The sequence below is a fragment of the Sinocyclocheilus rhinocerous genome, unplaced genomic scaffold (genome assembly GCF_001515625.1).
Source record: "Sinocyclocheilus rhinocerous isolate Xijiao unplaced genomic scaffold, SAMN03320098_v1.1 scaffold6, whole genome shotgun sequence".
Taxonomy (NCBI): Eukaryota; Metazoa; Chordata; class Actinopteri; order Cypriniformes; family Cyprinidae; genus Sinocyclocheilus; species Sinocyclocheilus rhinocerous.
Window position 1 is genome coordinate 69,801 of NW_015661999.1, and position 12,714 is coordinate 82,514.

At 38.5% G+C, this 12,714-nt stretch overlaps 1 protein-coding gene across 2 annotated transcripts in view; it reads right to left on the bottom strand.

Moving 5' to 3' along the window:
• The window catches only part of LOC107727194 (phosphatidylinositol 4-phosphate 3-kinase C2 domain-containing subunit beta-like), a 48,504-nt gene extending 36,782 nt beyond the window's left edge, over window positions 1-11,722 (bottom strand). The window contains exons 1-6 of one of the 2 annotated variants that reach the window (XM_016536985.1): window positions 11,710-11,722; window positions 11,182-11,187; window positions 9,122-9,157; window positions 2,634-3,482; window positions 1,695-1,795; window positions 1,328-1,488 (exon numbers count right to left, since the gene is read on the bottom strand). In XM_016536985.1, the coding sequence (XP_016392471.1) occupies window positions 1,328-1,488; window positions 1,695-1,795; window positions 2,634-3,395 (1,024 nt within the window). In that variant the 5' untranslated portion in view covers window positions 3,396-3,482; window positions 9,122-9,157; window positions 11,182-11,187; window positions 11,710-11,722. Of the gene's footprint in view, window positions 1-1,327; window positions 1,489-1,694; window positions 1,796-2,633; window positions 3,483-8,754; window positions 8,819-9,121; window positions 9,158-11,181; window positions 11,188-11,709 lie in introns of those variants that run through there. The other variant, XM_016536986.1, reaches the window with a different exon arrangement.
• Between the last annotated feature and the right edge of the window lie 992 nt (window positions 11,723-12,714).

The following is a 12,714-nucleotide window of genomic DNA, read 5'->3' on the forward strand; positions in this document are numbered from 1 at the left end:
ATAATAATTAAAAAAAAAACGGAAAGCGGGAGAGGGACAGAGTGGGATTATGGCGTCTACTGGGTCAGATCGATAGTTAGGCAAATTAAAACTAAAGAAAACCGTATGCAACTTAAGCTTCGAAATGACAGACAACGAACAAAAAAGGTAATCTGCAAGAGCTGCGTCACAGCTCCCGTATCAAGAGCTCCCGTATCGGTTCTGTTTTCAGTACTGGAGAATAAAAGATACATTCTTAGATGTTTTTAGTACGTGAACGTTATCTTACACATTTTATCTCCCCAACAGATTAATTTGAAATAAGTTTATAATGCATGTTGGCTATTCCCAATTCAGAAGAGCGCACACACAGCCTGTGTCTGTGAATGCTTCTCATACTCGCTCCTCTCTGCCCCACGCGGCGCGAGCCGTTCACGCTTGCCGCACTCACGCAGCCTGTCTCGTAATGCTCGTTTATACTCGCACCCGGCTCCGCACCGCAAGTCTCCACGAGCGCATCTGGCAGTATGGATGAGGGTTTGACGCACGTGCGCAACCTGTATTGACTCGCGCCTGGCTCCACGTTTAAAACGAATGTAAATTCAGTCTAACTGCTTGCTAATTTCACTTGGATGAAATGAAACATTCAGCACATTTTCCACTTGTTCTTAAAATCCCAAATACTTAAAATGAATAAATCAATGTAATACTTTAATAATTGACTTAAGAAATACAGTTCTTTATTTATAAAAAATAAACAAATCTTTTCTGTGAAATTCAGTAATTAAGTTAATTCTGTAAAAGTAGTTATACCATTATAATCTTGCCTGCTGAAGAAAAAAACCATAGAACCCCTCCCAAAACACAATAAAAATTTTTTATGGATTTCAGGGTTATAATGGGAATTTGTTTGGTTTTAATGTAAACTATAATGGTGTCTATTTGATGGATTCTATTGGTGGGATGTAATCTGGCAGATGGCAACCAATAGAACAACAGTAATTCCTATTGGAATAATGCCCAAAACAAAAAGGAATTTTGTAATGGTTTAATGGAAACTATACGAATTTCTGTGATGGTTTCTATTGTTTTTTTCAGCAGGGTAATGATACCCATACTGTGCTGCACATTAATGACAATATTGAGCTGAAGCTTGACTTTGCAAATTTAAAATCACAAATCAAATCGCAATCGCAATATCTGTCAAAAAAAATCACAATTTGATATTTTCCCCCAAATCGCACAGCCCTAAACTCCACAATTATAAGCGAGCTCAACAGTTGACATAGAATATTTAAATGATCTGTATTGTTAGATTATAAATAATTGAAAGCTCTTCCGTTCTTACCATCACAAGAGAATGTGAGTGGTTCTCTGAAGTGGTCACTGTAAACCGTGACCTTTATGCTGACCCCCAGGCCCTGCTGAAGTTCATCTTGTGCCACACATGGACTCCAAACAAAGCCTGCATTTTTTGAGTAGTCATTGCATGGGTACGCCAATCGTAGCCTGGTGAAAACAGTAATGGATGTGCATAAATAAATGTGAAAGAATGGTCTTAATAATAAATATAATTATTATACAAATAGCATTTTTAAAATAAAAAACAATTAATTATTATTATATTACACAATTTTTTTTTTCAGTTTTTTTTTTTTAAAGTGCATACGAAAGACAAGACACTGTGAATGGAAATACTAAATTAATTAACTCACAAGTCAAGTATATGACAGAAGGCCGCCACTTCTTCATCCCTCTCTTCAGAAACTTGAAAGAGCTCGTAACCAAAGCCATTTGGCCTGGACCCCAGAGATACCTAAATGGGTTTAAAGAGTTTTTTTTTTTTTTTTTTAGTAAATAGTCCTTTATCTGACGGTTATAAATGATTGTGATAAACCTTTTATATAATTTTTCTAAATATATATAAATATGTTTATATATGCATATGCACAGTGGCGTAAATTTCATCTAACAGTAGGGGGGGACAATAAACAATTTCTGAAGAGCAATATTTGAATATTGGTTGGGTAGCGATAGATGCTAGTTACACTAAGTGAAAATAGCAGTATTTGTTTTGTGATATGCTATTTACACTAAGTGCAAATAGCTATTTATACTATATTAAAATAGCAGGATATTCTGCTAATTACTTATTGCCAATAGTGGCAATTATCTGCACCTCAGCATTGTAATACATTATAAAACAGTATGCAATAACTTAAGGCTGATTTATACTTCTGCGTCGGACCTACGCCGAAGGCTATGCGTCAGTTTTCATTTATACTTCTGCGTCGTTGTCCTCGTCAATGTGCAGTACACATGCAAACCGCTAGTCTGCAGTGTCCACGGGCAAGTTGCTGGTGTAACCCGCAGTACCACGGCAAAAGCCGAAGAAGAAGCGGCTCGTCGGAGAAGCATTATAGCCGTGACGGCGGCAAATAAATATCAAATCATTAAATCATTATTTAAAACTACAAAAAGGAGACAACAACGGAACAGGAGATGATGGCATTCTTTCAATCTGCACAAGGACTTGTACCACGGCAGATCAACATTGTTTGTTGCGGACAACTACTGATGTATAATGCTATGTAGTATAATAAATGATAAGAAAAAAAGATTAATATTATGAAAAAAAAATTATGAATGCTCACCGGATCAACTGATACTCTGCGTTGGTTTCTAGTGCTCTTCTGCACTGGAAAATAGGTGCGGGGAGGAATCTGAGGAGGAAGGGTGTTACTGCGAGCTACTGCCTTCCCTGATTTGTCCCCATTTACCCTCCGGCTTCTATTAGGTGAGAGCCAATCCCCATTTAGCTTGCTCAGGGAGTCATTGAGGTTATCGTAGTTCAGAGTGTCTCCGAAGGAAAGCTTGGGCTGGTCCACCTCAGGAGTGAACAAGTTGACATCCCGTAGGACTGAGCTTCGATGGACAATGAACGGATCGTTCTGGGGGATGGGATTTCTGGGCGGTACTGGTGGCGGAGGCTCATCTAGAGACGGCAGCCCTTTTGACAGCAACTGCGACGTTCCTTCGAAGTCACTTTCCCATTCATCCAGAATGTAACGAGGCTCCTTACTAAATCCGTGAGACTCACCGCTGGATAGTGATAAGTTTGACACCCCGGGTTGAACGTGGTTGAGCATGGGGTCAGATCCGGAAACACCCTGCTGCAAATTATTGCAAAGAGGACTGGGAACGCGTCTAGGAAGGGAGGGCTCGCTCTTCGCGGGCAATGACTTGGTGTCAGGGGGTAGAGTGTTTGCTGGGCCCTTGTCCTGTCGGTGGCGGGCGAGAGCGTCATACTCCATCTGCAGTGCCTCCGCTAGGACCAGCTCCCTCTGGCTGAGGCCGAGCGATTCCAGACAACCCCAGCACTTCTCCCGGTCATTCTGAGTCTGCGCCGCAGACATGTTCCTGTAGGGGGTGCTGCAGTGCACAGGAGGAACGCAGAAAGGAGCTGGATGGCACTACAAGTTGCGCAACTGGTTCATTAGGCTCTGTTAGGAGATAAGAATGAAAGAAAAATAATCACAAGCTAGTGTTGATAAATATTGCAATATCTGGAGCCAAAATAAAAATTAGTCATCAACCTTCCACATAGAGATGTTGACGTGCATCACAAAAAGATAATAACAAAGTAAACATGCTGTCAAGTCTCAAAAGTCATTGACTTGTATAGGTATACATTAGGAAAAATTGTCTGCGCAAGCAAAACTCGCCTCTACAATGCTAGAATGTTGTGGGTGGATGTCAGAGCATTGTTATGAGGTTGCTAAAGTACGGTGGCCGAGAGATCTCAATGCGCTGCAAATGAAAAAACATGCAAATAGAAAAAACACCTGCAAATTAAGAAAACATCTTCATAAACTGGCTGAGGGACATATTTATCAATGTTTGCTCTGAAAGGTGAGATTTTGGTTTATTTTAAAATCCTGATCATACGATTCCTTTGCTGCTTCTTTTTTTTATTATTATTAGCCTAAATAAGCTGACAAAATACACAATTACTGTAACTGTGAGCATTTGCGGCACGTTTCTGTTTTTGCAGCGCGTTTCTTTATTTGTTTGTGTTGTGAAGCACCTCTAGTATCTACAAATGGCTAAGTAAATAATTACCTAAAAACAGAACCATTTAACTAATGAAGCTCTTGAACCATATATGGATCAAAGTGCCACATGTTCAATCGCAGATGCTAGATGCGTGCCACATGCGTGACTATGATTTTGATTGTCTTTGCCTCTGATCATCTGGCTCTTATTTTCTTTGTTGCTCAGCAAAAGACAGAGCCAAGATGATCTTTCTCTTTCGGCACAGTCATCAGTGCAACGCAGGTTCGTCTGCAGCACAACAGCTCCTCTGCAGTGGGGGGAAGCTGTTCTCTCTCCTGCAAGGAGACTGATGTGCCATATTAAGAGGCTGTTCCTGTGGAGTCACAGCTGGACAGACGGTAAGCTCCGAATTCAAATTGACCTGAAGACCTGCTGAGTGCTGCTCAAATGGTTTTAGAGTTCGATCAGCCTCATAACACATGTGCCATGACAGCTGCCGCCCCAAAGAGATGCACAACCACTGGGCTTAACGGTCATCTTGCCCTGCTGGGAAGGTCTAAGTTCAAACGACTGGTTTTCTGCAAGAATGATAATAGTTATAACTTGAATAAATTGTAGAGTGGTCCTGGACCCCAAAGGTGTTTAAAAGTATACCACTTTGTGTAAAATTGTGGACCATAGCTCATCTAAGTGGTTTAAAATGACAGTTTACACAAAAATGAAACTTCTATCATCATTTACGCACCCTCATGTCATTCCAAACCTGTACGACACAACACAAAATATATTTTAAGAGTGTTGTATCATTTTTTGTCCATATTATGAAAGTCAGTGGGGTCCAAAACAACACCACTGGACCTCACTGACCTTCATTTGAGGGACAAAAATATATAATAATAAAAAATAAAATAATAATAATAATGAGGCATTTTTAAAATATCTTCTTTTGTGTTCCACAGAAAAATTAAGTTGTACAGGTTTGGAATGACAAGAAAGGGAGTAAATTGCAACACAATTTTCATTTTTGGGTGAACTATTTCTTTAAGTTCATGACCATTTGTGACCCGTTTTTTCCTTCGTAATATCAACAGTAGCAGGGGGTCTGTTTCTTGGCCCAAAAACAACTGTAGGAAATTCTCAAACCCTACGCCAGAAGACTGGCACCAGAACAAAAGACTGAAGAGGAAGCACAAAGGCATCTGTTTGACAGACATTCCTGGACCCTTCCATTGCTCCACATTTTGACCCCATGTTCCATCCCCAAAATGCAAAAACCTGCGTGCCTCTGGTCTTCTCTGTGGATCTTCATCTGGATAAATAATGTAAAATAAACCAAATGTGTTTTCCAGATCAACAGAGGAGATGGAAGCGGCAACCTGACTGTATGTTTTAGGCCTTCCATCAGCAACTCGTCCAGTCACTTGTTAAGTTTCTGCTAGGCTGAACATGTGTACATATGGAGATCAGTGTAAACAGAGAGGACTCAGCACATTACACTGTTTTCAAACCAGGTGACGGTGTGATGTGATACGTTTACAGGAAGACTGTGGAGTACGACCTGTACGCCACAACACAAAATATATTTTAAGAGTGTTGTATCAGTTTTTGTCCATATTATGAAAGTCAGTGGGGTCCAAAACAACACCACTGGACCTCACTGACCTTCATTTGAGGGACAAAAATATATAATAATAAAAAATAAAATAATAATAATAATGAGGCATTTTTAAAATATCTTCTTTTGTGTTCCACAGAAAAATTAAGTTGTACAGGTTTGGAATGACAAGAAAGGGAGTAAATTGCAACACAATTTTCATTTTTGGGTGAACTATTTCTTTAAGTTCATGACCATTTGTGACCCGTTTTTTCCTTCGTAATATCAACAGTAGCAGGGGGTCTGTTTCTTGGCCCAAAAACAACTGTAGGAAATTCTCAAACCCTACGCCAGAAGACTGGCACCAGAACAAAAGACTGAAGAGGAAGCACAAAGGCATCTGTTTGACAGACATTCCTGGACCCTTCCATTGCTCCACATTTTGACCCCATGTTCCATCCCCAAAATGCAAAAACCTGCGTGCCTCTGGTCTTCTCTGTGGATCTTCATCTGGATAAATAATGTAAAATAAACCAAATGTGTTTTCCAGATCAACAGAGGAGATGGAAGCGGCAACCTGACTGTATGTTTTAAGCCTTCCATCAGCAACTCGTCCAGTCACTTGTTAAGTTTCTGCTAGGCTGAACATGTGTACATATGGAGATCAGTGTAAACAGAGAGGACTCAGCACATTACACTGTTTTCAAACCAGGTGACGGTGTGATGTGATACGTTTACAGGAAGTCATCTGTCTTTCCTCACTGAAAGTGAATTGCTGCTTGATGCCCCTAAGAAGATACATGCCATTGGAGTTCAGCCAAATTATAAGGAGCTTCTTTAAGGCTAATTTGTCAACTAGTCGTTCAAGCAACCCTGTCAATTATAGTCCATTGTAGTTGACTCCACAGAAATACAAACTACATGACCAATAAAATGGCCTATTGCTCAACGTTTGCTGCGAATGTGAATGTTCATAACAAAACTTCAGATCAACATGGACCAAAATGGTTAAGATGGTAAGAGTCAGCTCCAGCTCCAGCTCCATGTAAACAATCTTGTGCAAAAACACTTCCGAAAAACCAGATGTGTTTGTAAACCGCGTTCTCAGGCACCAACAGATGGACTGCACAAATATCAATGCATCTCCTTCTAGACTGCCTTTTTGGGGCTGTCCTCCATTACCAGGAGCACCGGCCTCCCGTAGGCTTCCTATGCACAGTCTCATGACTGGGCTTTGGCCGGAGGGGTGCAGTAAGACAGAAGGGCTGGCAAGGAGGGTGGATCTGCATTGTTCCACAGGGACCCCAGGCCAGCCAGATACAGGCCCCCGGAATCAGTCCCCTGCTGGGATATAATCCCATTCAATCAGGGGTGGCTCCCAGATTGGCCGAACAAAGGACAGGGAGGAGTGAGGGCAGCCGCGTCACGTGACGCAGGGCCAACTCAGACACGTTCACACGGCTTGGAGAGCCAAAGACAAAGAGACCGCTGTCATCCCTGTCCCCCATGTACACCCCTCCCCCAACACACCCACCCAACAACAAATATCACACGGCTCCCTCCATGCCCAGGGTGTTCGCTTATGCTAGTTCCAACTGATCAGGGCTTGTGCGTCGTATGCTGAGGTCTTCCATCATCAATACGCCTCTCTTCCTGAGGCGTTCCCACCCTAATATTGGTTCAAAGACCTCTATACTAGCCAACTCTACTGTGATAGGCAGATGGTGGTGAGCTAGCCCACATTCAGCCAATGAGGTTGCATTCAGCCTCTCTGGCATCCAGTGGGAATATAAGAAGAAAATCAGCATTGACATTTGACAAATACAAAACAAACTTCAAATAAATTAAAAACTAACCGTTAACACCAGACTTCCAATTTAGAAAAATGGCCAAACTCAGAAACCACAAATCCCACAGGGAGGTGACTCGACCCAAACGCATGGCACATCTGACCTGTTGCAAAGGAGACGTCTAGCCAAGAACGTCTTCAGACACCACAGTTTTACCTGGCTCTACATGGTTTGAACAGATGTTAGAGCTGATAAAACATGAATCGTTGCTTTCTTGCCCTGTCTGACAGGTCTTAGGTGCGTGGGTGGTTTCAGAAATACAATACATGATATTTTGCACACTGAAAGACCTGAAACAGGTAAATGTCAGCGACTAATTCCAGATTGTCATGCTGAAATAAAGAATGCAGACTAGAATACAAGACTGATCATGCAAAGAACACACAAGGAACTTCCTGGAAGAAAACAAGGTTTTAATCAAAGATGATGAATAACATTTTCTCGCTAAGTCACGAAGCACTACAAAACATGAGTGCAGTTCTTGTTCGGCCCGCACACCATGGTGATTCAGAAACAAGCTGAATCTTGAATCAGGTTTGCAGAGACTAACCCCAAATTGTGGTCATTGTGTCATATACATGTACTTTATGCATCAAAACACTGTATAGCATTGTAAACATCTATCTTTCCTGTGCTTTGAGTTGCATAAACCTCCTTGTAAACATTTTGTCTGTCACTATAATAATGAAAGTATAAAATTAATTGAGGCATGAGAAGATACACCATAAAGCTTGTTATACTGACTGTACGCATTATCAAAACTCTGCATTATTTGTTTTATGAGTGCAAGCACACGCAGTCTTTTTGGGAAGATTGGAGTTCTTATTTTTTTTCTATGGTTATAAACAAGGCTTGTTATTAAATGATAGCCTATATAAATTTTCTTAAAACTAAAAATAATGTATTCTAACACAAGACATTTTAGTTTTTTATTTATACCGTAATTTATTTTATTGTAAATTATATTTGTGTACATATAATATTAATGACCATAACTTGATGTCATATGGAGACTTTTAATAAAAAAAAAATTAATAAAATCATGCAATATCATTCATACTGCATTCATTTAAGAAAAAGAAAAATGTATTAAAAAAAACATGCAATATCATTGCATAACAACAGACTCCATCATGCTCTTTTCTCTTTACAACACCTTCACCTCCTATAGTTGACTTTTAAATAATTAAAAATAAATAAAAATAAATATTATTCAAATCTGTTTTTTTTTTTATATATATAACAGAAGCAACAATAAAATAAAAATAATCTTACCTAACCACACAACGTTTCCTCACATTTCATCCATCTGTGGCTCAGATGGTCCTATTAAATAAACGTCTCTTAAATACATATGTATTTGAGCTCAGGAGCCCAAAGTTGTCAAGTCAGTCGTTTTGAAATAGAAACAGGCGATAATATGAGCAAACGCGCGGCGGTCAAACGCCTCTGAATGCTCCGGTCAGGTATTAAATGTTACATTTAGAGCATCGCTAGAGTGTTTCGTTCTCAGAAGCTCAATCCAACACAAAGATTTTAGGAAAATTTACAGTCACTGCGCAAAAACAGCTGGTCATATATAAAGACGAAGCGTTTGTAACTGCGCTCTCGGTTATAGTGAAGGAAAGAGCACATCACATACCGTGTGCACGGCCTCTTGAGCGCCTGTGTCATAGACCTTTTCTGTGGATTTCGGCTTCAAAGCTCACATCGGCCAGTTCTCATTGGAGAATGTGTAAAGACAGGGGATTCGGGTTGAAAGGAACAATAGCAGACTCTAGTGGAAAATACGCGTAACTGCATCCCATCATGACGCCTGACATCAAACACTGCAGTAGAACTTTTTCCTTCTGCTAAAACTGAAAAAGTTGTAACAATACTTGAAAAGGAGGAATTGAGTATTTATATTCTATAATATAAACATACCAACCTCAACATGTTGCAATGTAATTGATTCCTACATAAAGCTACATATGAAGAATTAATTTGCAAAAATAGATAACTTTTTTTTTTCTCTCTCTGTGCGGATCGAGGGCGCATAACGGCCGCAAAGGGGGCGCTCGCGAGCACCCTTCTGAACGCTAAAATGACAAATGGGACACTCTACGGTCTCGGGGACCATTGTAAATCCGTGAGACCGCAAGTACACATGAAGTGTTCCATTTGGGACAGGGCCTTAAACGTGAACTCGCGATGCCTTGAAAGTGAACAAAACCGGCGTTTTTGGCAAAACGTGTTTAGTGTTCAGATCGCGCTATATGTGGAGAATAATGCACGTTTATCGGTTTTTGCAAATTAACTTTTCATATATGGATGGATGCAAATTATGAGACCCTATTAGCAAGCAAGCATAAACGAAACGGGAAAAGAACTCAGATGAATCCCTACACACATTTTTGTGACGGCTTATGCTAAATATTCAAGGTAAAACACCAATTAACAGAGCTGAAGATCACTTATCCAAACGTATAAAAAATGTCTAAATTAAGCACACACAGCATTCCTCAATGAAAAACATTAAATATAGAAGAAATAAGCCTCCAAGACTCCTTAGCTGGCCAGCAAGCAAACTATTTAACCTTTACACTGACCAGACAAACACAACTGATGAACCAAACATAAACATCCACAATATAATCAAACTGACTAACAACATGTATGGTACACAAGGGAAATGAAACTAAAACACTAAACAGACTAATGCAGCATGTTATAGATCCCTAAAAATAGAACATATTGGCTAAATACCTCAAAGATAACGGACTAAGACAAACTCTCTCCAAATATAGGACCATAGTTGTGGAAAAGGGGAGACTCAAAAACGGCTAAAAACCAGATGGCGGAATCTGTGAACACTACACAATAAGTGAGGTGAGACAGAAATACATTTTCTTGTAATATCAAATGCAATGTTTACTTTAGCAAGCATGTAATGGTGTACTAGTTTTCTCAAATGAGACTGTGGCGCCATCTTCTGGTAAAAGTCCTTTTGAAATCTCCCCCAAGAGATTTCTGATACCTTTTGTCAGAGTTTTATCAGTCTATTGTAACCGTTAATTAATTAAAGCTAAATATAAATATGAAAAAACTAATTTAAATGTCAATAATATAATAATATATATATAATAATAATAATAATATAATATAATATAGAACTAATACAAATGACAAAAGTGCACAACAAAATTACTAAAACTAAAGACACCTAACCCTAACTAAAATTACATTGAATGCTGAAAATATAAAACTAAAGGCTAATTCACAATATTAATAAATATTGTAATAGCATATAAAAAATACCAAAGTATCAATGCTAGTTCACAAATCTGATTCTCTAGATGGGTAATTTGACATTGATAACTGAAAATGGTAGCTAATTGTGATTCTTTTACTACACTGAAGTAAACTAACACTCAAAGATATTGCATATTTTTCCCAAAAGTGCTGTGGTGGTATCATATTACAGTAATGCTATCAGATGCTATTACCATTTTGACATAGCCCTGTACTATGGGTGCTGAATAATTACAATATTCATATCCTCCTGGGACCCAGGCATAGACTTTTGTCCTCTGTAGAGGACATTATATTTTAGTGAATTTCTCTGAAACTATACATGCCACAGTTTTGGATGTCCTGTACAGAACACATTCAGGGCTTTTTAGGGATATCAAATGTTTGGGGGATTGATCATAAACACACCTTCTCCTCGTTCTTTAAAAATTACTGATATTGACAAAATGATCTAATTTAGCACTCTTAGGGAAATATGATACTATTTTGTAATTATCATTTTGTCAAACAATCAAATTGTTTGTCGTAAAAATAACATCTCAGAAAAATGTTATGGGGTTTCAAATCGGAATATGACTTTTTGTTATGAACGTATTTTTTCATTATGACTAGCCCCAAGAACAAATTAATATGCAAATTATATGCAATGTTTAGATGCATTATATAGAATGGGAATACCACTTCATGGACATTTTATATAAAATAATATATTGAATCATTCTGTTATATCTTTCATAACATAGTTGAGAATCATCTGAAAAAATAAAACATTGTTTTTGCCTATACATGCCTATACATGAAAAAACAAAAATGTTTTTTCTCCATTTGTTTCTTATGCTCCAACCAATGTAATGACATATATATATATATATATATATACTGTATATATACTGTGTGTATATATATATATATATATATATATATAATTCACAAAACGTTTTTTCTCAGGAGGATATGCCATAATAAGTGTCCACATAACATAGTGTTACCTAAAGACCATGTACTATTGTAGCAGGCCAATACCATGATACCATGGTACTATTGTACAGTAGCCTACTGTAGTCAATACTAGTCGTACTGTAATGCTCTTTGTGACCACTAGAGGCTCGCGCGCACACATAAGAGTACACGTGTGCAGTGCACACAACAGTAACTGCAGGGAAGTTTGACCTGTACATTGTGTGACCTTGATTGGCATAAACTACATGAAAACCTTGGCAGCGGGGTACTGAGCAGTTTTACTTTGTATTCCAAACATCACAGTAAAGTCTGTCAGTGCCTAGCAAATTTGTGTATAATGTGGGAATAGCAGTGCAGGCCTTTGTCTTTAAGGTTTAGTATGCAGGATTGACTTTTGCAAACTGAGAAGCCTGGAACAAACTGCAGGCTGCATACGAGATTAGATTTCCCAGCAGCTTCCAGTATATTTGTCCATAGGTAAAATGTAAACTCCTCAGTGACATTTTTTCAGCTTATTTTAAATTGGTCTGTAAACTAGTTTTTTTTAAGCTCTAGAGATGTTTCATATTGAAAACTGCTTTTTATAATAATCTCTGTAGCTATGTTGTGTTTGTGTAAAAGTCCATTATAGATAATGTGTAGGTGTTGTCATACTGTGTCTATTTGTTGATGCTTGTGCATTTCTGATGCTTATAATACTCTTAAATGGAGATATGCGTTCAAGGGGATAGTCTGTGCGACTCTGTTCATGCTATATGTGTGATGTTGAACTGGGCCAGTGTGTCACTATATTGTAATGGATGATGTAAAGTTTCCTATCAAAGAACGCTGTGTGTTTGGAACAGAATGCCATTGATAAAGAAAGAGTATGTCTCAGCCTATCATGATAAAGATATTGTTTTGAATAATCCAGTGCATCTCTTTCTTTCATCAAATGACAGTTTTTTTATATATATATATATATATATATATATATATATA